At 40.9% G+C, this 25,034-nt stretch overlaps 1 protein-coding gene across 1 annotated transcript in view; it reads right to left on the reverse strand.

Annotated features, from left to right (window-relative positions):
- Positions 1–25,034, reverse strand: part of TENM1 (teneurin transmembrane protein 1) — a 306,681-nt gene that overhangs the window by 24,047 nt on the left and 257,600 nt on the right. Inside the window, exons 23-25 of the mRNA XM_059482796.1 lie at positions 23,850–24,004; positions 5,915–6,281; positions 3,221–3,731 (exon numbers count right to left, since the gene is read on the reverse strand). Coding sequence (XP_059338779.1) covers positions 3,221–3,731; positions 5,915–6,281; positions 23,850–24,004 — 1,033 coding nt within the window. The remainder of the gene's footprint in view (positions 1–3,220; positions 3,732–5,914; positions 6,282–23,849; positions 24,005–25,034) is intronic.

Consider the following 25,034-nt stretch of genomic DNA (forward strand, 5'->3'; position numbering starts at 1 on the left):
CTGGTAACGAGACCCAGCACATGCCAGAGGCCTCTCACTCCTGTAGATGGTCCCACTGACTTCAGGAGGACACTCAGAACAGTGTCTCAGTACTGATTCCACACCATGATCATCTAAAGGGTTTTTATTCCCTTCTAGATTGCTCCAAGAAACTCAGCCCTCTGAGGACAGGTTCTGTCACCTTCTACATGATGAATAGCAGCACACTGGGACTCAGCTCCTGCAATGTCCTACCCATACTAATAGGGGTGGAATCATGACATATTTCTTAATGTTAATTTGGGGCTCAGTTATGCCACTGTTAATCATGTCAGTGACCATTTAATCATGCAAATAATTGCATTGATTTCAGTACTCACATGAGGAAGTGCTCACTAGTATTTGAAATGCACACATGGGGATATTGCTTCACAATCCATTTGCATTTCTATGTGTAGCACAGTTAAGAGTTATATCATTTCAAAGGGAAAGCAGTCTAATTAATTTTTTCAGAGTTGTTTCTTGCAGGTGTTTTCTTGTCCTTGATTTAATAGAGGACCAGTGCTTCCCCTCCCCTTTTACAGCTTTAATGACACAATATTAAAAGAAATCTAGATGACTTTAAATTGTACATTAGCTATAATTGTATGCAAGAGCTCTTTCAGCACTTCAATTCCATCAGATTAGAGTAGATGGATGACAAGTACTTTTGTAGGTGGTTTTCTACCTCTTAATACTTTCCCTCTGCGAGTGAATCTGACATAAAGGTAGATGTTCTGAACAGCTCATTATCTTTGCTCATATTCCCAAGTATGTGTGATATGTGTTGTTAAACTAACTCATCCCTATTTCAGCTTGACAGTGCCACGGGTTGAACTTTTGGATGGGAATACAAATCTAGCTTAAGCACCAAAGATGATTTCAAACAATTTGAAAGTTGCTCTTAGTTCCAATGCTACATTCTCATAGTGCTCACAAGCAATTCATATAAACCCTTCAAAAAATTCTAATCTTCAAACTGAAATTGGCTATCATCACAGAATGTGACCTCACTGGAAAGCAGTATCTGGGTAAAAGATAACCAAAGCCATCACAGCCCATGACCTATTCATGGCAGCAGGTGAGCAGCATCTCCTGAAAGCACAACTATTCAGCACAGAGGTGATTACAGCCCACAGTGTCTCTGATTGGAGCAGACATTCTGCATTTCAGTCATTGAGGAATTTGTAATATATAATGAAAATTACTTAATATATTGGATTGAATATAAATATTAATCACATTATTTTATTTAATTGACATTATTTAATTTTGTTGCTGTTTTTGCAATGCTAAAGTTGTAATTCTGTTAGTTTTCCCTGACTGATGTAGGCTGGCAGGAGTGTGTGGCCATGCAAATCCTGGACAACTCGAAGCATTGGTGAGGACAGTGTTACCCAGCCTGTAGTTAAAGCTGGGAAAGTATGTAAAACTCTTTAATTTAGCAAAATTTCCTTGAGTTAATCATATACATCATATAAATCCTCCCAAGCTACAGGTACTTCTTAATGACTAAATCTATGCTACATACTGCAGGAGGCACTTGCAAGCAGGTAAAGTCCTTTAAAAGATCTTTCAGCCCTACTTTAAAAAGAGGAACAAGCAATGGTATAGCAAGAGCCATAGTGTGAAATGGTTTATGCTCAATGTCAGTGGGACATTGAGAGTATGCCAGGACTGAAAGGCACATGACTAAAAATAATTTCTCTCCCATGCTCTACAATCAAGGCCCTGCTACAAGGCCTGCTGTTCAGCATTTTAATAGACATGGAGTTACTGTAAAGGCTCTTTGAAAGTGTCACTGGTCTGTGGTATGGACTGACATCATCATCAAGTGGGGATATAAATGGCCAACTCTCAGCACTGAAATTATTAAAAACAAGCATACATACATTTACAGTCAGTTCTGTTTATAAAAGGTGACTCTGATCAGTGTTCGAACAGCACCAGGGTATCAGAGAGCTTGTGCTGTTGCAAGGGAGTTGAAATTTCCATCAACAGATAATGATAACTGAACCAGGAAGATCCTGTATGCTTTTGTTTTCCCAGGAAGAGTAAAAAAAGGCCCTCTCTAATGGCTTATACTTATGCCCACCCTATTAATTTAGTCTTTGGCAGAATAATAGAGAACAGGATGAAGAAACATCCTGTTGAATAAAAACCCTCACACACTAGGCAGCATTTTTGCTGCTTTTATCCTACTTTCATTTGAAGAAATTATAATTCTAAAAACCTGTAATGACAGGGACTCAACCACCTCTCCAGGTGACTCAGGCAGTAACTCACTTCTTATCAATGTGTTTTTTGTTCCAATCTCACCTAGATGGGTTTCATTTTAGTTTTTGACCATGAACTCCTATGCTCTACAGAAAATAGGTACCGTTATCTTCCTTAAGGACTCTGAACTAGGGACAGGATTTTCATCCAGCACTTGCTGAATCCTCAAACAGGGATTATGACAATTAATTACAAATAATGAGAAATCCTGATACAAGGCACCACTTTGTGAATAAAAAATGAACTTTCTCTTGGGTTGTTCTCGGACTGGGGTGTCCTGACTCCATCTTGAATTATCTTGTCTTGCTTTTTAGAAGTTCTGTCAATGGTCTTGTTTATGAAGCCTTTCCATCTCCCCTTATATACAGCCTTTTGCTATTACATATCCATTTGCTATTATTAAATATCTTCCTCCCCTGCTGGTAGAGACAAGCTCACTCTTGTCTTTGGATATTCCTTCCACTGAGATGCTCAATTTCCTTCGCAACACCCCGTTCTCTGGTGAGTATGCTAATTTTCCCCTTTTTGCTGTCTTAAGAAATTTTGCAAATTCCTGATTCACATCACAACTTGCCTGTACCACTTAAGCTACAAAAAAAAAAAAAATCTCATATTTTCATTTAGAGAAACAGATGCATAACAAGAAAGTGCAAATGAAGTGTAATTTCAGGCAATTTCTGCTGCACTTAACAGGCACTGTGCACAGAGATTTTACATATGACAGGTTTAGGCCCCTAAGAAACAGCAGTGCTTCATTTTAAAAGCTTGTGCAACAGCACTGCTTGTCCTGTCTCTCACAGTGTTAGTAGCAGGGTGTCTTTTTAAATGGCTAGAACTGTCTAAGAAAGTTTTACTGCTCATATATAAGTTTGAGTCCCCATAAAACAGGACTCCTTGCAGCAGGCATTTAGTGTCATCGACTTACTCATACACAGTTGTCCATCCGTTCTCATCGCTCTTGGTTGCTAAAAGCCCCGTGTTTCCCGGATATGTCATCAGGGCCAGGTTGTAGCCTTGGGCATAGACCCTTTTCAGGACCCCGTTGCTGCTGATGGTGAGCCAGTAGACCTGGCCCCCCGGCACCACCACCCAGAGGGGCAGCCCGCTGGTGTCCCTGCGGATGTGCACCGAGTTCCCGTTGCTGCTGGTGATGGTGGCCACGTCCCCGTCGCCGCTGTAGGAGAAGTTGTAGATGTAGTCCCTGGTGATGAGGTTGAGCGTGTGCAGGTGGGTGCCGTTGATGGTGAACTGGTAGAGCTCCTGGTCGGCGGGCGAGGCGATCTCGTACAGGCCGGAGTCGCTGAGGTGCGCCCGGTTGCGGCTCACGGCGCGGATGCGCACGTTGCCCAGGTCTGCCACGTACAGCGTGTCGTCAGGAGACACCGCTAGGGAGGAAGGTGCTTTCAGCTTTGCATCTTTGGCATATCCACCATCACCTGGAGGAGAAATGGGAATTTTAGCAATCTCTAATGCCCTTGTTAAGTTGATCTTCTTAAGCCTGACAGGCTGCTTCTCTGCAGTATCATTTACAGGTCAATAAAACAATATCCTCTTCCAACTAATTAAATCCCTATTATCTAAGGTTGGTGCAATTCTAAATTAGTCTCAGTGAAGACAAACAGGAATATAAATTATCTAATTCACAGCATTTTTGCTGAGTCCCAAACCCTGGTGTTCAGGAAAGCTTTAATGCAGAATTGTGAAAGAAAAGACCGTGATACCTGAAGTTTCATTCCCTACTTACTGTCTGTTGGCGTGTTGTTAAAGTAGAATTGTGTTGTAAACAAAAAGAAAATAAAACTCAGTAATTCAGCTAAAATGACACTGAAAGAAAGATTAGTTTATACTTATTAAAAACTCAACACTGCAGGAAAACATAATCAGAACAGTAGCCAAAAAGTGCCTTGAGAAACAATCCCTTTCAATATCTCTTGACAATTTACTTGATTTGTGTCATTTAAGGTTTCAAAAGGATTTTTGCATTATCATGGTCTGTATGTGTCTATCAAAATGAGTTTACATGAGCAGGATTTCCTGTAAATAGCAAGAAAGCATATTAAACCTCACTCTTAGGGAAAACCACATTACTCTGTGTATTTTTCTACTTCTCCTGACTGAGTCAAGAAATTGCTGGAGTGTTTGAGCACACCCTATTGGTGTTCTCGAGCCTATTGGCTTCCTTGGAAATGGAAAAGTCAATGGATCTTTCTGCCAAGCTGACCCTGCCTTTCACCAAGCCAGGCTGGCACAATCATTATATTTGCCACAGTTTTTTTCATTTTTCAGCACTGAGACTAGTTTTCCTCAATAGGAATCCTGTCCAGGATTCTGTTCCTCACTGGTGTCCTAGAGCCACCACTAAAGCTGGCAGCACTTGGCAATGCACAGGAGCCTTTGATTATCATCACAATGCTGGGTCAGTAACCCACCTTCTGTGGAAGACCATTTGCATTTTTTCCTCTCTGTTCTTGACATACTTAATGTTTTCCTGTCAGTAATTAACCTTTTACTTGAAATGAGAGGCTTAAGAATTATGATGACATTATTATGGAGCTGAACATGTTTAGTTCTTAGAGATGACAAGATGGCAACATACTGCACACCTCTGTATGGGAATGCTGCCCTTTGTCCCATTATGTTTTATGAAACAAAAGAGCCAAACTCTGTTTTGGTGCATGCAGGGGAGAGTGGCTGCGCTGCTGAGAATGTCCAGCAGTGCACTGCAGGCCTGGAACTAACTCCAGTTTCAAACACACAAAGAGAAAGGAATTCTGCACAGTATATGTTTGCAGCATTTTGCTGGTGGCGCAGTACGACATGAGTGATGAGAAGGCATAAGCTGGTGTTTTGCACTTGATATGAAACCTCTTGCTGAGCAGAGCTGCCTGTTCCAGTAGCATTTAGGTACAATTTGGTACCACCTTCAACAGGGGCAAATGCAGCTTTGACAAATGACACAGCAAGGCAGACCTGGAAGTAATTCTGAACATGTGTAATCACTGCATCAAAAGAGAAAAAGCTAGCACCACCCTGAAGTTCCTCCAGTGGCAATGGAAGACTCACATCTCAGCAGTGAATGGATTAAATTCCTGAAGACCTGCTGATTACGTTTTGGGCTTTCCAAGGAAACCCAATCACTGCTTGTCCCTCCCTCTCCTTGTTACTTTGCTGATCTGCGGCTTTATCAGAAAACCCAACTGTCACAGACATCTTTTGTGAAAAATCCTTTCTTTAGGATTTTTCCTTTGGGAAGCTGAGGCCCCAGAAAAAGAATGTAAACAATGGTTATCTGCTGCTGTGGAATGCAACAGGTGATTGGCCCATGTTGGATGTTTATAATTAAGGGCCAATCAAAGGCCGAGCTCTCTCTGAGACAGAATCAGAGAGAGCTCCTTTGTTTATTCATTCTTTTTCTATTCTTAGCTGGGCAAGCTTCTAGGAAGTTTTTCTTTCTATTCCTTTTAGTATAGTCTTAATGTAATATATATCATAAAATAATAAATCCAGCCTTCTGAACACGAGGTTAAGATTCTCGCCTCTCTCTTCGCCCCTGAAGGGCCCTTGCAAGCCCAGCAACACCCAACAGGTGGCAGACAGGAAATAAAAATCACCTCCTTACCTGAAAAACAATCACAATTGGGATCAATCTTGCAGTCACAATCCGACGGGGCTCCAGCAATGACAGAGATCTCCCCGTTGGTGGTGACCTGCTGGATGCGGTTGATTTTCCTCTCGTCGGTCTCGGCGATGTAGAGGACGCCGCTGTGGGACACGGCGATGGCGCGGGCGGACTCCAGGGTGGAGTGGATGGCCACCTTGCTCACCAGGAAATGGTCGATGCCGGGCACCTGGCAGTGGATGGGGCGCCCCGCGATGATCCGCACGCGCCGGCTCTCGGAGATCTGCAGCACGATGTTGTTGTCCAGGACATACAGGGAGTTGTCCAGAGGGTTCACTGTCAGGTCTGTTGGCCACTCTAACCGCACCTGGAAAAAACATAAACGGGAAAGCAGGGGAAAAAAAGGGAAGGATAATGATTAGGGCAGTACGACAGTTTTATTTAACCGTCTCTGATCACATCATCAAGATGTCTGGCAGATTTTCTCAGCACTGATTCTCTAGTACCTTTAATTAGGTTTGGAACAAATTTCAACAAGCATACTCTTTTCTGAGGTCCCACTCCAGTGTGGAACAAAATTTGATTTGAAAAGTAATTTAGCACCCTCTGAGAGGTATTTGCACAAGTCCATTAAAGCGGGAACTTTATTACACCTGTGCAGTCATGCAAATAAAAACACACACTTCATGTCATGCAACATCAGCCGGAAAATTTTTTAGGTTTGAATGTTATTGTTTCAAGGTTGCAGTCAATGCTGGCAGAGTGGAGAACAGTGAGAGGTTGTCAATGTCGTAACACTTTAATTGCCTGTTAGCACAAAAGGAAAATGACATACCAGAAGAGTAGGACTCATTTCCACTGTTATTTACTAAGCAAGAAATGTTTATAAGACTTATATGCCACAAGAAATACAAGCTTAATTCTTTGTAGCAAAATAATACACCAATGTATCTTACTTTGTATGATAATGCAGCCAAGCTTAATTATTTATAATGATTTTGCTTTGTGAATTCATTATTTCAGTCATGGAATAAGTAAATTTGTCATACTTAAGAGTAGCTTTTTGCCTTTCTCCATGCAGGTGAGAGTGCTGACCAAAGGAAGTTTCAAACCAAGCTGGAGGAAATAGCTGAAGAATGACCTCTCTCAAAAAGTATCACTCTGATACCTTTTGCATCGTGATCTGGAGGAATTAAACACGCTTCAAATTAAAAGTAGGGCTCCCTGTCCACCTGAAAGGCAACCAGTACACAGGCTGCTGATCTGGCCAGAGCTTCAAACTCCTTCTGCTGAGAAAGGCATTGCAGGATTGCTGAACTGGGAAACAACAACAGAGCAGGCTGGTCCCTCTCCCCAGCTCATGCCAGTGGAGGATTTGGACTCCAGGTTGTCTCTGGACAGGTCAGAAAACAATTGAGCCCCTAAGATGGCAAGAGATCATATTTAAGTCTGTCTCAGGATGCTTTACTTGTTATCCTTCATGAAGAGATGGCTGCTTTTATCTGAGTGGAATTTTTCTGGTCTAAATATTTAAATCACCAGAAGACAATAATTACCAGCCTAAAATGTAACTGTTTTACATGCTTTATATGTCACAGAAGCTTTTACTATTTCACTTATTCTCACTTTGATGCTGGTTTTGCTCATTTTTCCACTGTGCTAATTAAAAGCATTATGAATGCAGAGACTGCTGATGCTCCCACAAAGCTCAATGCCATATGCTGGAGTGTGTGGCCATCAGCAGCCACCTGCCTGCCTGGGGTCAGCTCAGCACCAGGCTGGAGGCCAAGTCTCTCCTTTCTCAAGCAGCAGTATTTCCTGAATAATCTCATTTCCAGAGGTGCATTGCTGGTTTGGTAAGTGATGTTTTAATAATGTGAGGAGGGCACTGTGGCTGCTGTGTCTCATCCTGTGTGGGTACCACACCATTACAGAGGTTCACAGAGCAATCCCATTCCTGCTTGTGCCTTTTGGCCAGGCAGCATCATAACTGGCATTAAGAGTAATGCTCTTGGGCTCAAGATTTCTGCTGAACCCGGTGGTGGAGCCCCTCCAAATGATGCTAAATGTGGTGAAGCAGTTGGAAACAGATTCCTCCCATAGCAGTGCTAATTTCTGTGCACGTGTGACTGCCTGGGTTCCACCCACTGCTCTGAGGCTGGTTTGCACACCACTGTTAGCTCTTCCTTCAGCTGAGAGCTCACTGGGACACCAAATAAAACTCCTCACTTAACAGAAAAATCTCTACATGTCTTTCTCCAAAAAGCTTGGAAAAAACCATATTTGCAATGCACCTTTTAATGCAGAATAATTTCTTTTTCAACCAAAGTAGATGGATTAGTTTTAATGGCAAATAGACACCTTCAACTTTAGGGCCTCCACAGATGGCATTGCTGTAAAAATAATCTTTGATTATCTGCAACTAGATTATTCACAATTAAAAATCTGGGACAAAACCATCTATTTTACCATAATGACCTTGCCTAGCACCTGCCATGTTTTGATCACTGGTTTTCTTTTTTGGACCAGCTACACTGCCTTTGCCCAGCAAATAATGTGAATTCCTCCCTCTGTGAAGGTATGTCTGGTGTCCTGCAGATAAACAGGGACTGGTTTGGGCCTAGAAAACTTTTTCTCTGGTTTATTTGAGGTGGATTTAGTTTACTGAAATAGAAGGAACTCTTATGCAGATGCACATTTCACTTAAAGCAATGTGCCTAAAGCTTAACAGCTGTTAACTGCAAGCATATTTGCTTTCATACTGCTCACATCTGTAAAACTAGCTGCAGTGGGGTAAAAATAAATAAAATTTTAGTTGGAAACATCCAAACAATTTTTGTTACTACACCAGAACTGCTGCCCAGCTCTCTGCTCTGCAAAGCTAACTGAAGGTTATTCCTTCAGCTTCCCTTCTGCAGTTTAAAGCAGTCATGGATGTATCCATGGTTAAATTTCATCTGAAATATTGAAGGTAGCATACACCTGTGTCTGGGGACTGCAGCATAAAAACCAGCTGCTGCACACTGCAAGCTTATGCTGGTGAAATTGGAGGGGGAAAAGAGGTGAAATGGCCCAATTAAAATCAAACATACACAATAACACAAATCACTGAGCATTCCTAATCTGAACAAGAATTTCAGAGATTTAGAAGAAATCTGCACTGTTCTTGTCAGGATTAGCCTTCATGACATCTTAAAGTGGTGTAAGATGGGACTGCTGCTGTCCCACTCCATCCCTTCTCCCAGTGCAGTCCCCAGCAGCAAGGCCAGTTTATGGCTTCCTACAGAGAGCAGGTTCAGGACAGTTTGCTGGTAAAAAACTAATCACCTAAATCAGCTTAAGCTGAAGTGTAACTGCACCCTGAGGTTCACTGTTGCCTTGAAAAGTCACTGGTTGTTTACTCCTCGTTAAAGCAAGCTGCCTTCTGGCAGCTTCTGTGACCAAACCATCAGTTGTGCTTCATTCAAAGGTAATAAACATATTACAGAGAAGCACCTCGATTTTCATCTGATACCACTGTGCCTGCTACAAAGTTCTTCCAGACAAAACCTCAGTTAGAGTTAGAACATTAAATCAGTTAATATACCTTTAAATTTGAAGCAGCACTTCAAAAGTCTGTGTATAAAAGTCCTTTTCCATATATGTATATATTTTTTGTAACTCAAAATTGGGCCAATTCCAAGCATTTTTTCTTATATTCAGTTGGACTTTTTTTTTAGAGCACTGACCAGAAATGGCATTGCTGATTATCCCATTATAAACAACCAGTCAGGGTTTGTTTATTCATCACAGACTGAAATTTTCAGGTGACAATTCTGGTTTGGTTCACGGGAGACTGAGTATTTGCAATAGAAATCACTGACAAAACAAGTGAACCCTTGAGCAATGAGACTTTTTGCATGTAAGTATTAACATGTCAGCTTTTCTGGGAATTCAGCATTTAAGTGTTAACATAAAGACTCCAACTATATCTAATAATCCATCTCTGGTTTGAGAAGTGCAAAATTAACACCCACCAGTCCGGCTTTCTAATGCATTTTTTCATGTCAAGTGTTCTGGAAAACACCAAGTGCACTAAGCGGGCTTTAGTTTAAATGAATTTTCACTGGGAGATCTCACCATGGGCTGCACCACAGGCTTGCAAAGGAATCTCTGCTCCAGCACCTGGAGCATCTGCTCCTCCTTCCTCATTGACCTGGGTGTCTGCAGAGCTGTTCCTCTCACATATCCCCACTCCTCTCTCTTGAGGAGGTTTTTTTCTCCTTCTTAGACACATGATCCCAGAGGTGTTACCACTGCTGCTAATGCCTTGGCCAGCCTTGGATCCACTGGAAATGGGGGCTTCTCACAGAAGCCATCCCTGAGGCCCCCCTGCTAAAGCAAACCTTGCCCACAAGCCCACTCCATCCTCCCACAGCAACGCTTGACAACTAAATTAAACAGCATCAGTTTTTGCCCAATGGCACTGCTAGGAGTCCACAAATATACTCAGCCATTTGTGCCTGTAGATGTACACACATCCAAGGGTTAGTTTGTGAAGAACACTGCTTCACTTTTGGTTTTGAGCATATGGAGAAAACTTTGTGCACATTTTGCATGACGTTTGATGGCTGAGCCATTTTTGGTACTGTTTAAAACAAATCATATCAAACAATTTATACTGTTCATATCAAAGCAAGACAAGTAAAGAGTGAAAAATTTATCCCTGTCTGCAAATGCCAGTTTCAAGAGCTTAACTGTTTGGTTGTGGGGGTAAATTTCACTGGGATAAGTTTCATTTATCATGGATTAAAAGAAGCTGCATAAATCCCTAGAAAGGCTTCACCATTGCTTTGATTTCTTGCCATGCATTGCTTGTTTATTTTGATTCAATTTCATGTAACAGCATGAAATTCATGCCAAAATTTTTCTGATAGTCCTGACTGATGGATTACTTCCTAACTGTGCTACTCAGCTTCAAGCACTTCTGTTTATGCTACCTCTGCCTTTCTTCAGCTCTATGATATGCACTTGCAGACCTGCTCATGGCCTCTTCTGTATTTCTTTTTTGCTGCTAACTTCCTTTTAAACTTTCCTTTCATTTATCTTAAGAGTCATAGAATATCCTGAGAGGGATGGACCTGCATGTATGGAGTCCAACTCCTGACCTTGCACAGCACAGCCCCAAAAATCACACCATGGGCTTGAGGACATCATCCAAATGTTCCTTGAGCTCTGTCAGGCTTGGTGCTATGAACCCTTTCCTGTTCTGGAGCCTGACCACCCTCTGGGTGAAGAAACTTTTCCTAATATCCAACCTACATCTCTCCTGACACAGCTTCATGCCATTCCCATGGGTCCTATTTATACTCCAGATGTTGTTTCCAAACCTTTACTCACCACAACGTCCTTCTAAATGCATTTTCTCTCTTCCTGCCTAAACCCTTCTTTCTCCTTCCTACTGGGAGAAAAGTGGCTCCAAGGAAGGACTCACACATGCCAGCCATTAGGAGTGAGCTGGTAGTTTACAAGGCTGAAGGAGATTGGTTCTGCTTCCCTGAACTCTTCACAGGATGTCTCACTACATATATTTCTCTCTATTTTTGCCCCCTTAGACAATCATGGATATTTTTTCATCATTTTCTGTCAGTTTGCTCTCACTCTGGGCTCTTCCTTTTGTTGACACTGACACTGTCAGCTCCCCTCATCAGCTTTGCTCCTTTCCTAATGGCACACAGCTACACAATTTTGGTCCTGTGGTTTGACACTGGGGAACCCTTCCCTGTGGTGGGATTGCAGCCTCATCCCATGCTGGAGGAGCCTTTGTGTCTCCTGCTTCTGATGCTGCATAGCATAAAATCCAGAATTTTACAGTTCAGCTGTAGCAGTCCCTGCCCTAAACTTCATAAATGCTGCTCTCTGCACTCACTGGTTCCCAGTGAAAAACCCAAATAAAAGAGTTTTACAGCCTAATGGCTGCTGTTTTCTACCCTGGGCTGGGAAAGCAGCTGTGGCACATTTACAGATGCAGCTCAGAGGTCTAAGGCCACCAGTTCTCCAGGATCTTGGCTCAGAGAATCTCCCTGCCAACCTGCTTTTGCTGTCAATTATTTCCAGCTGATGAGGGACCTGCTGCTGCAGGAGTATGAGGAAAAGCACCACTTCAACAGTTTTCACTGCTTGTCTTTGCTTGCCACAAGACTTGCTGCACTCTCATTTCCCAGCTCTCTTCTTGTTTCATAATTTCTTGTTATTTTTTACTGCTTCACAACTTCCAAGACTGTATCTGGGGTCTAGTAAATCAATATGAAAAGTTGATTTCTATGGGGACGGTTTTCAAATTGTCCTTATTTAACAATAGAGGGAATATTATCCAGTGTCACATAAGCACACTGACTATAAAAATCAATGGGACTTAGATTGCTAAGCCATTTAAGTCTGCTTAAACATGGTACCCATGGTTTACACAGGCTATGAAAGGAACACTTTGTTAAATGCCCAGAAGGAATTTATGAAGTATTTAGAACAGACTGGTACCTCTGAGAGGAGGAATTTTAGACTCTTCAATTAAAATATCTCAAAATAGACCATGAATTTGAATCTAACCCAAACATGTCTCCAGTGCTGGAGTGGGAATAGATGTCCTCCAAACATGCTGCTGCAGGTAATTTGCACAGCCAAAAGGAGGGAATGAGACCAGGTGGAAATCTAGCTAATAACAGGACTGGCTCCATTCTGCCTCACTCTGTAACTCACAGTTCCAGGTCCTGGGGCTTGTCAGACAAGATGGCACAAAAGTGGGGTTGCATATATCTTGAGTTTTGGCTCCATCTCTCTGTTTTGGGCTCAGAAGTTCTGGATACAGAAAGCCAGTGTGCTGCCAATGCAGATAAGGGAAAGGAGTATCTGGAAAAGCTTTAATTGAGACAGTAATTAAGAGCTGTTTGAGAACAGTGAGGGGCTGGAGCTAGCATATTATTGTGTCTTTTGTTTCCAATAACCGCTGAGGTTCATAAAAGCACCTGGCCTGAAAACTGAGAGGATGAAAGGATACATAAAATGAAATTTCCAAAACTGAAAAAGACAAACCCCTACCTTTCAGCAACACCAGCCACTGTGAATATATCACCTAAATACTCAGACTCTTCCCTGAATTCTGAATGAAACTCATAATGCAAATTTAAATTAAATTCTTGAAATTAAAACTTCCTGCAGATTTGTGCCCAGGAAACTGCCTGCCTCTGCAGGATCTTGACTTCTGACAACAGCTCTGCTCCTCAGGGCAGAGCTCCTTTAACTCCAGGGATGGGCAGAAAGCAGGATTGGGGGAAGAGAAGGATGAGGAGCGGCTGCCAGGAGGTTTCCAGTTGAGATGTGGGAGCCAAAACTGCTCCTCAGCCAGCTCAGGGCTGTAAAACAGATTCCCACAAGGATCAGAACAAATGCCAACTCCACAGCTTTCACAAGAAAATACAAATCCACTTCTGTGGTTTAAACCTTCCCATAAAAGTTAAACTCACAAATATAACTTCTGCAAGGGAAAGAAAATAGGATGGGAAAAATAGTAATCCTGAAATTCATGCTTATGGAAGGGCATCTTCTATGGCAAATTCCTACAACATTGGGCAAGTCAACAGTAACAGCCTTTTAAAATCCATTGTAAGAGTGAACTAATAATTTACTAAATTTTAGCAGAGAGTTAAAGCAAAATACCTACAGAGAGGTTTCATGATTATCTTTAAATTATACATTTTTTTCTTCATGGACATAAAAAATGGTAGGCAGAAAAACCAACAGAAGTAATTTGAGTTCTTACTTTTACAGAAATTAGCACCAAGATCAATTGTTATCACATGATTTTCTGCAACTAATCTTTCACAAGTATTTACACAATAGGTCTTTCAACTGAGGAAAATGAATGCAAACAAACTAGCTGTGGTGCTGAACAGAAAGCAAACACATACTGCTGTAAGACTTCAAACAGCTAACAGAAAAAAAGGCACCTTGCATTTTGCAGAACAAAGAAGACAACAGCATTCTGTGCAGCAACCCTACAGTGTGAGCATTTGTATTGATTAAATGCAAGGAAATGCACTGGAGAATGTTTGATTCTAGTCTGAGACTGTAAGCAGGCACTCTGCTTTAAATTTCTGTCAGTTCAGGGCTTTGGTTACTGCTGTGATGCATATTTGGATATGCATTGTCAGACTGTGCCAGAACAGCTTACAAGGATAACGTTTAGGTCTAAAGTTTTTTAAGCAAAATTCAATAACTACCACTTGACTGAATAACGTATCTCAAGCCTGTGATGGATTAACTTGGACATAGAAGGAGAGGCATTATCTTTTCTTGCCTTCCAAAAAGGCTCTAGAAAAGAGATTTTAAAAGTGCACCTGAAAATAGTTTCACAACAGGTTCCTAATCAGATCAATAAATAGTTTTTGATTTTCAGTAGCTGAGTTCTAGATCTAGAAAGGCAGAAAGGGCTCCACAGAAATGCCAGGCAGGCTCTAAGAAAAAGCTCTAAAAGGCTTCCAAACTACTCCAGGAGACATATCCAGTGGCTCTCTGGCCATGCTCCAGAAGCCATCATGGATTCCCCTGCTCCATAAGCTGTAGATCTAGAAAGTCTGCATATCTTAAAAAAGTCCTAAATGCCTTCAGAATGATCCTCAACATCTCTACTGAGGTCCTAAATATCTGGATCTCAGGCTTCCAGCAGCTTCTAGACCCAGAAAGCTAAAGGAATCCCTAGCAAGTACTAGGTCTAGAAATGTCCTTTAAAATCTCTTCCTTATTCCTTCAAACGAAATACAAAAAAATATGAAGCAAATAGCATAAATCCTTCTAGCTGACTGAAAGCATACAAAAATAATTTCACAAAGAAATTAATTCCTTAGGACTAAACTACTTATACAAGTTTCAACCACTGGAACTCTTCTGATTCCCTAAATTTTTGGCATACCTTTTGTAAGCCACCCAACACATTTCTACGGTTACAATAGCAAAAATCACATTGTTTTTATTGTCACTACTGATATGACAAAGAATTTTAATTCTGAAGTGGCAAGAAAAAAGGAATAAAAATGTAGTATATATGGATGGAAGACGTAAAGGGTTTTATATCATATCATGACTTTGCCTGGCTCTCACTGGAGACAACTACACACTGTTCAGTTTCCCATTTTGCTTTGAGCAGTCGATTGAATGGCTATTGAGTGATGTTCAGACATTTATGATTTCCTGCAATGTGACCTACATTGCTAAACTTCGTAAATTTATTCTCCAAGGCAGTGTATCATTTTGCATGCCATACTCATCCCAAAGGAAGCTATCAGCAGGAGATGAGGCCCAATTTATAAAATCTGAATGTCCTTCAGACACTTTTAACTAATTTGTTTGTAAATGTGCTATTGTCAGAGTAACATACTGTATAAAACATCTATCATTCTGTTTGCAGCTCTCTGTGACTTGAACTCCATCATGCACAGCTTTAAGAACACCCTCTCTGAGGCACACTACAAATAGGTAGAACCCATTTCTGTCCTGACATTTGCCATTTTTTTCCTCCACTGACACAGTGTCTTTTCATTATTTTTTCCTTGGCACAGCCAACGGTAGCAAAGATGCTGCAGCAAACATGGTATCATGGAAAGGTGAAATCAGGCATTCTTAGCTGTCACTGCTCAGGCTGCAGCTCCTGCCATGGTACTTACTCTGACCAAGCCAATGCTAGAATCCCTATCCCTGCAGTGTGTGACATCTCTGCAGGACAGATCACCTCTGGTGCCCTCAAACCTCCCCTCAAACTCCAGACTTGTGACAAGCCATTTGCTTGTCACTCCCCTGGCCCCCTCCTTAAAAAATAACTGGGCAACATTTCCAAATGGCCAAACCAGAATACAGTGTGCAATCTGAAAGGTTTGTAACAGAGGCAGTAAAGACAGCTCCACATAGAGCTCACTCGTTATTCACTTCATAACACAAAAAACCTGTTACATCTGTGGGAGGTCCTTTGGCCCATAAATATGTGAAGGGCTGCTTGGTGAGAGGAGGAAAGCAACATGCACACAGTTCTAGTCCTGACAATTTTAAAAAATATGGCTAAAGTAGGAACTGCCTCCATCAAAACAGCTGTTCTTAAATCACAGGCAAACCTTGCTAGTGGATGGGGATGAACCACTGGGTTAAAACAAAAGGAGGGACATTGCCTGCTTGGCTTGACTCTGCATCTTCCCTTCAACATCCACATTCTCTTCTCAGCAGACTGACTTGGGGCTTGGAGCCCAGGAGGGCAGGGACCAGCTTTCACTATTTGATTAGTTATGGTAGCTCTGCAGTGTAGGGAGAAACCACATACACCTGCATGTATACAGATACAGTTAAATATGCATATATAGATAATAGATTAGGTATCAGTATCTCCATCATGCTTACATTTTGTCCATTATGTCTCTGCAACAGATGAAAAAAGACAGATGTAGTAACCAATGTATCTCAAGACATTGCAGACTCCCACCAGTCTGACAAAGTTGTACTGAACATTTTCTGCAGTGCAATTCAACACAGTAGAGATAATAATTTTCTGCCAAAAATAATCGATCCACTTTACTCCATCGTAATGAAACCATATTTAGACAGAGAGATAACCAAAGGCTACTTGCACATATGGAATAAAAGGTGGAGCTTTGAGAGAAGCTCAAAGCCTGGAGGAAGTAAGGCAGCTTGGATGAGCTGGTGGATGGTTATGGGCAAGGGCTTTGTGCATGTGCAGGCAGCGTTTGGTGAGCATGGAGGTTTCTTCTACTGGGAAGGATGCATCTGAGAGCACTTGGACTCAGGGTTGAGCTCCTTCCTTCTCACCAACCATCCAACTCTTACAGAAGATTTTTTCCTTCTTGCAGTTGCTTATTAGAAACAATTTTTTTGAAAAAAAACTTAGAACCTGCATCTGTGTAGCAGGAAATAAATGAGAAGTAATGAGCAGAGTCTCCTTCACTTCACCATCAGGTGTCTAATACTGCCTCAACAATCAAAGGAAAGGATGCAATTGCTGGAAGAGTTCATTAAAATGTACATAGTCTTTTACTCAGTCATAATGGATTATTTATGGCAGATAATTGAAATAAATTGCTGTTTTGCATGTGTTCAATACAAACATAATATTTAGGCTTTAGGAGAAATTGTGGTATTACTTCTTCGAATGCTATCCTGTGTCTATGACTAATTTCAAATTCAGTGATAGAATAATTTGATTTGAATATAAATTAGTTCTGACAAAACCAGCCTGCTTTCTGTCTGATATTCAAAAAATGACATTGTATACCTCCAAGTTTGATTTATGAGCTCTCAAGACTTTTTTTCACCTGAGCCTCTTTTCTCTCAGCTTCTGTTGAAGAGAGGCTACTTAGCTGATCCTGTACCCCTGGGAAAAGATATTTGCCCTTATACCTGAAGATTCCTTTTTAAAAAGGCTTTCAGCTTTGTTTTGCTTTGAAGTATGGATGCTAGTGACTGATTGTTCCTGCATATGCTATTATGGCTGGAACAGTTTTGTATAGACTTATAGTTTCTGAAGAGTAACAATTAATTAATTGGAGGGCCACCTCATTTTTTAAAAGGTTTGAAAATGCCTCAGTGAAGACCTGTTCTGGTCTATTTCTCAGAAGAACACACTTTCTTGTGAGATACAGCTGCTCCTTACTGCACACTCACCTCTCACTACCCTTTCAATTAAGCTTGGAAAGTCCTGGTTCCACTGAAGTCAGTGGCAAAACAGTTGCTGACTTTGCTGGGGCCACGACTTCCACTCCAGCAAAGCCAGAGAAGAAAGAACATGAAATTAAGCAGTAGAGTAAAAAGAACCAGATGACTTCATTTTGGAAAAAAAATAACAGCTTTGTGGACTCCTTCATCCAGCAAGACCCAGAAAAAATAATAGAGTTCTTTTCTAAAAAGAAAAAAGCTCTGAAAGTCTTCTGTAAGGGAAGACCACAAATAAAATAAAACTATCTATAAATTGTTATTTCTGTTTTGTGTGCTTTTGTTCAGCAGTTTGGAATATTTATGCTGCATTAATTACTCACAGCTAGAATAATGTATCAAAAGACATGGGTAGAGGACTAAAAGGAAAGGAAGGACAGGAGTAGTTCTGCAGTACTTTGCTACAGTGAAAACACAGTTGTCGCTTTCTGATGGCACAATTAGAATATTGTGCATCTAATGTTAAAAGATGCCTTTTCTTCTTTCTGATTTTACAAGAATGCAGTTTATAATTTCAGGTACGTAGAGAATAGTGGAGGAATAGTGTGTGTTCTGACCTACAATATTAATTAATTAATCAATCAGCCTCATGTAATATTGCAGTTGCCCTGCAATATTCTATTCTCAACCTGGCTTAGAAGTACTTCAGCCTAGAATCAATTTGGTTTTATGCTGGCAGCTCGCTTCCCCTGGTCTCACCTGGTCATCAGATCATATTTTTGTCTTTCACATTTTTCTTTCCTTCCTCCAAACGTACCCAGTGAAAGTTCTGTTCAGGCTGTGCTTGCTCCGATGAGCAGACCCTCATTGCTGCTTTCAAGCGAGGTCACCATGTCCTGGGAGCTTTTTGTTCTGCTCAAAAGGCTTCCACAATGCCACTGAAGCATATTGTGCCTGTGCAGATGCTGCTGGGGAGCGCCTGCAGCACTTGTGACTGCGGGAGCAATGTCAGCGTTTGCATTTTTGAGATATAGAATACATTTTCAAGCAATTCTGCTCATCTCACTCCTGCTTCCCAGCAGTCTGTCTCTCGCTTCACTATTTCAAGTAGGTCATCAACAGCATCACTTATTACCCTCTCCCCTCTTCTCCATCATTCAAAGCAGCCTGCCCAGGACACAACATTCCTGCCACGCATGGGTCCCCTTTAAACCCTGCTCTAGAATTCTGCCTTTTAATTTGACCTGTGCAAGCAAATTGCTTACGTAAGTAACACTGTCACATTTTTATAAGGGAGCAAAACATTTTGCAGTGTCACTGAAGTTTATGTGAGGCAACACAATATAGATGGTTCCCTCACGTGGAGAACTGCTGAACAAAGGCTGATGAAGTGCAAATGTCAAGAAAAAGTCTTCAAAACAGACCTTTCATTTTGGAACACAGCGGTGACAGTTATTAACACCATCAATCAGGTCGGAGCTATTGCTTTGGCACAGACTCGTGCCTAGTGGGACTGACATAAGCACAAGAACAAGACCATGGTTACAGGCAAAGAAAAAGCTCTTGGGATTCATTTTCTGTTGACTTGCAAATGTTTGGTCTCTGTATTTGCAGTGACTGTGCTCGAGATTGGTTTAAACAGCTCTCAAATAATACCTGTAGCCACTCACACAGATATAAATGACTTGTGGTTTGGAGCAGTGGAAATTCAGCCCACATATTTCTCATGGGAGGAAAGATACAGGATGAAATTGCAAGATGGTAGAAATATCTGCTAATTTTCTCCTCAGCTTTCACTGTAGCATTGGAGGCAAGAACAGCAAAGCTTATCACTCAAGATGAGCTGTAGTGTTTTTACTTTCACACAAAAACTCCCACAACGTCAATATAACTTCCAAGAACACTGGATCTGATGAAGTCTGGTTTCCTAAGGACTTCTGTCTCATGGCTGACTGGCTTGGGAGTTTAATAAGATCCAGGCGCGAAATGAAGTTTTCCTGTGAATGGGGCATTTATTACATCCTGAGTAGAATCTCTGGAGTTTAATAAAAGAAAGCTTATGCTGCAATATTTCCTTTTGAAAGGGCACTTTAGGTTTCTGTCCTCCAGCTGGATTAATATTTTTTATGGAACATGTATGAATTTAATTGCTGTGAAGGTGGGTGTTTCTCTACAAATTTGTTTGAAATTGGCCCAAGCTTTTAATTTACTGTGAGCAGGAGAATACTGATAGACAGACAGACACAGTCAGTCACATACCCACACACATACTCTCAGCTTCTACCAATAAACTAGCTAAAAAATATCAGAGTACCCTAGGATGTGCAAACACGAAGAGAGCGTGTACATGTGAGATAAAAACAATCTAGAGAGGCCTCTGGTCTAGACAAGGATCCAGCCCAAAGCCATCAGGCAGTGAAAGTGAGTGGTGATCCTATCTCTTTTCCTTTTCTCTCCATCCAAGTCCCTTCCCTTGGCACTCCTGTTGTGGATCATGACCATGTAGGTGCCTGCTGAGCTCCTGACATCAATAGTGAGTGTTGAGCACATACACACAGATATTCACATGCATAGCTCTGAAGAGCCATTTTCTTTAGGTTTGCTCTATTGACTAATTGAAGAACACTGAAATGATCTGTGCAGAGAAGAAAAGTCATCCAAGTTCTGAACAGGCTGAAACACTACTGAGAATGCTGGTGTACCACACAAACAGCTCAACTGAGTGTCCCTTTCCTTTTAAATTCAGATTAAAATCCCCCCAGTGAAGTATGAGATCAAAGTAATTAGAGTTAAGTCATTTATTTGCCACAACCTATAATCTTTTCAGCCCCATCTGTCCTTTCTTCCCCTGTTTATGAATGCAGAATATTATGCTTAAGAAGGAGAAGGTGGTAAATAACAAACACCTAACGATTACCAAGAATAATACCATGAAAACTGATATTGGAACAAATGATTAAATCTTTTCCTAATAAACTCATTTATTAAACTGAATGCCTCAAAGTTAAAGCTTGTTATTTATGGTGGTGTTTGCAATAGACAGTTACTCTGCATATTTACTCCAAGAGTACATTTTTGTACTTCAGTAAATTAAGAAATACTGATTTTGGGCAAGTTGTTGATTTTACTGTCAGAACAAATTTAGCTTTGAGAAATGATTTTATTAACCTATTTCGTAAGTCTCTCTAAATACACAATTTGTGAGCAACCCACATTCTCTTGATTTAAACGCCATTTGTAACTTAGCCAAAAACTAATTTAAGTGGAGATGGGCCAAATGCATTTTTCATTTATGTTTATGCCATTCTGGAATAAACTCAGCAGTCTTGCAAGGATATACACTTGTTTCTAAGTGACAATATCATTCTGTTATTTTCATTGATGTAATTCTAGATTAAGATGCTTGACTTCAAGGGGGTGTGATTATTTCATAGGCTTTTCTGGTTATCAGCAACAGTTTTAGAAGAAGATGATTGAGCAAATTTGATACAGTTACTTTCCAGAGCATGCATTCTTGGTATTTATTTTATATCTATGATTTACTGTGTATGTGAAATATCTCAAATTTGTGGATTTTGTGAAACATTTCAATAAAGAGGTTTACTTAAACCCCCTCAAAACAAATCCTCCAAACAAGAAATACTTCCAAAAGGTTTCATGTTGCAATGTCCACATTGTGACTTCACTTACCAGTGAAAAATATATAGAGAATTATATAGTATTGCTACCCTCAGAAAATGAGACTGGCCATTTTTTAGGGATATGTTTATAAGCCATAATTTATTATGCTTCTTAGAATATTTACTGACATGCATTCACAATTTAATTGAGGACGATCTCAATTTAGGGGTAAGGTCATGTCTTAGTTTCCCAGAATACTGACAAAATTAAAAATTTTTGCAAAATATGCAGCCATATTTTCTTGTAGCATGGAAACACCTGAAAGGGTTTATTCCTGCTTCTATGAAAAGGAGACTGTACCCCAGATGAATGAAGAATGATTTGCTCTATGACATTTTTTTTCTTACGTATGACTTTGCAGAAGCCCATCCTCCATGGCATTGAAACTATGTTGTAGGGTGAGCTAAAAGAAACTTGTTTCTGTAGCCAACCTATGAAAAACTAGGATTTTAGGGCTATTTAAATCTACTTTACAAATTTAGCACATTTGATTTCAGCCCCAAACGTTTACTTTTAAAATTCAGGTCAAATTTAAAAAAGAAATAATTTTATTTCTAAATTTGCCAGACCCCCTGCTGAGACTTATTTGCTAAGGGGGAGTTCCATTTTTCAAAAGGAAATGAAAACAATTCAAACTCCCTATTTGAGATGTAGAGAGACACTTTCTTACTGAGCAAAATCAGCAAAAATTTGAACACAAATACACAGCACACATTACATTAGGCAAATAAAGCAATTATTTGTAGAGCCTGAGAATGCAGATGCAGAAGGAGAAGGCAGGGAGCAGACGCCGCACCTGGCACCCTTCCCTGAGCTCAGAGATACCTGATCTGGTCAGGGGTGCCCCAGGCAGTTGTTGATGTATCCAAGGAGTGAGTGCATGTGCTGCAGGCAGCTGTGGGCTCCATGAAGCACAGCTCTGCCAGCTGGTGGGCAGCAGTGCAGTGGGAATGCTGCTGCCTGCCAGCTGCTGCTCAGCACCTGCACGACAGGCTGGCCTCAAGGCCAGGGCCACAGCAAGAGCCAAGGTGCCCAGAAGCTGTTGAAACTTAAAACTATTACCAGGCCAATTTAAGTTTGGGTTTAGCACAACTAAGCCAGTTTACCTTGTTCTGCTTTATATGGAATAATTACACATTAACTGGACCTGAGAGAATACAAAGGGCCTGTCTGTTTTAGAACAGGGAGGCTGAGGTTCCCCTCCCCACGTTTGCAAACACATAGGGTCCACTGAAACACTACACACAAAAGAGAAAGAAGTTTCAGTTCAACATGAGGAAGAAGTTCTTTCTGTTGAGTGTGGCAGAGCACTGGAACACCAGGAACACTGGAACACCTCTCCCTCTCTGGAGACATCCAAACCCCCTGGATGCATTCCTGTGTCACCTGCCCCAGGTGACCCTGCCTTGGCAGGGGGTTGGATTGGGTGATCTCCAGAGGTCCCTTCCAACCATAAGAATTCTGTGATTTGGTGACATGTGAAATGGAACACGGATACTTCTTCCTGTTCTGATTCTAGAAAGAAAATGCCTCAGTGCTTCTGCAATAGCAGCATTAGATCCCTTCATTTCATCCTTTCATAAGAACCAACCAAAACACTGACCCCACATTCTTCAGGTATGTGAATGCAAGACCACAGTCATTTGCACTCAAAATCTACCCAGAAACAAGCAACAAGCTCTTACCATTGTTATGCATTGAATTTTAACTGTGATTGTCCGGTTGTGAAGGACAGAGGAAAGGGCAGGGAGAAAATGAAATGAAAAATTAACTTGATCCCGGTTATTAGCTGACACAGTCCATAATAGCTTAGTATGTCACTTGAATGCCTCAAGATTTTTTCAAGTACAGCTTCTCCCCTGTTTTGAAGCCGATTAATTCAATTATTTTTTGGCAAAGGCCAAGTCCTTCCTTGTGCTGTCTGTAGGTATGGCTCACTGACGAGCCAAGAGTACCATTTATGCTTCTCCATGATTATCCATATTTCTTTATAAGCATAAATTGGAGATGTGATAAGTTCTTTGATTCTTATTTCTTTTATTGTTCCTATTTTTTTGCTCTTGACATAAGAAGTGAAAAGCATTTTGAGAAACTGAAATCCAGTAGTTTGACCACAATAATGCTGTTGTGTAATTACTTATTCTAATGCTCCTCCATGACTTAGAACAGATTTAGATGTAAACAGAATATCTATTTTTTTCCATTTACTAGTTCAAGCAAATCAGTCTGAATGCTGGACTAAAGGAAAGCACTTTAAACTTCTGATTACCTTCTTAGAAGATCTATCTCAGAGTAGCAAGCAACTTTTTAAAACAGTTTGTATTCTTTACATAAGAATGTATATATATTCTCTATATATTCACAAGTCATCTCCTGGGAAAAAAATCAAGTGTGTTTTTCCATTTATACACCTTAAAACAATCATGTGAGTGGAAGAACTACTTCATACTGTGCCATTCAGAATTATCTGACTTATCCAGCATATTCGATATACAATCCTGGTACAGGACAGTAAGTGATCTGTCTCTACGATGTGTATCAAAGTGACAACACATAAAAAAGAGGTGTCTACCTGAGTGATGTCCATCCCAGAGTCACAGCTCAATGGCTGGGTTGATGTGAGGCCATTTGAACCTATTATTGTTGTGATCACACCATTCTCATCAATTTTCCGTATCATTGTACCATCAACGAAGTAAATAAATCCGTGCTTATCTACAGTGATACCTGGATGAAGAGGAAGGGTAAAAAGAATGTTAGTGCTGGCATTATCTTGATTAAAAAGTATCAGCTTAAAATGTTTCTTCTCTTCTTAGACTACAAAAACCTGCTGATTTAAAAAAAATATGATTTTTTTCCCCACCCATTACTATTTGAGGCTTATACAAATTGTATGTGGAAAGTTCATACCCATCTATCAGATTAGATTTGACTTAAAGAGGGAACATGTGAGTATGAAACAAAACAAAACAGCAGAAGCTCTGCTTTTAATGTAATTTTACATACACAGATCAAGGCTCTTCAACAACTTAATGTCTACCACCAAGTAGGCAATATTAGCTTTTCTCAAAACTTATCTTATAGTTGATTTGTCTACATTTCCATTTCACTTTCTTCATTCTTATGCACAGACAATTTTTAAATGATGAAAGTGGCTGAGCAAGGACAAAGAACCCACAGAAGGCCAAAGAGGCCAGTTCTGATAGGGGCTGTACATACAAGTGGGGCAGACCAGGCTCTGCTCAGCAGGCAGAAGGAGCAGCTGTGCTGCAGGATGGATCACAGTGCAGTGCTGCCCTAAATGATGGCACTGCACTGGAACCAGGCTCATGATAGCTGTGTCACCACCTGGGGCAGTTCTCCCACTCCTGGATCTGCAGCAGCTGCTGCAGCACTGCACTGCACAGGAGGGATGGAACTCAAATGCCAGGGATGGAACTCCAATGCCCGGGCTCTGCATGGGAAAGGTCACGGTCCTCTGCATTTCATGGGGAAACTGAGGAAGGGAAGGTTTGCTGTCTCCCACCAGCACCTCATGCCACAACTCATGCCCGGCCCCGTTCTGCCCCAGTCTAACAGCTCCCCTGCACTCTTCCTGCATTCAATTGGAACTGTAAGATCTTATTTCTCTCAAATAGTGAAAATATAACTAGAAGAGCACTTCTATTCATGTTAGACTTGTGAAATCCTTTCTACCAAAACCGCTCAATTTCTTGCTTTAAACTACTTGCTAATTTCCCATTTAAAGTTGCATAAC

This window comes from Ammospiza nelsoni, chromosome 15 (assembly GCF_027579445.1).
Source record: "Ammospiza nelsoni isolate bAmmNel1 chromosome 15, bAmmNel1.pri, whole genome shotgun sequence".
In the NCBI taxonomy this organism is placed as follows: Eukaryota; Metazoa; Chordata; class Aves; order Passeriformes; family Passerellidae; genus Ammospiza; species Ammospiza nelsoni.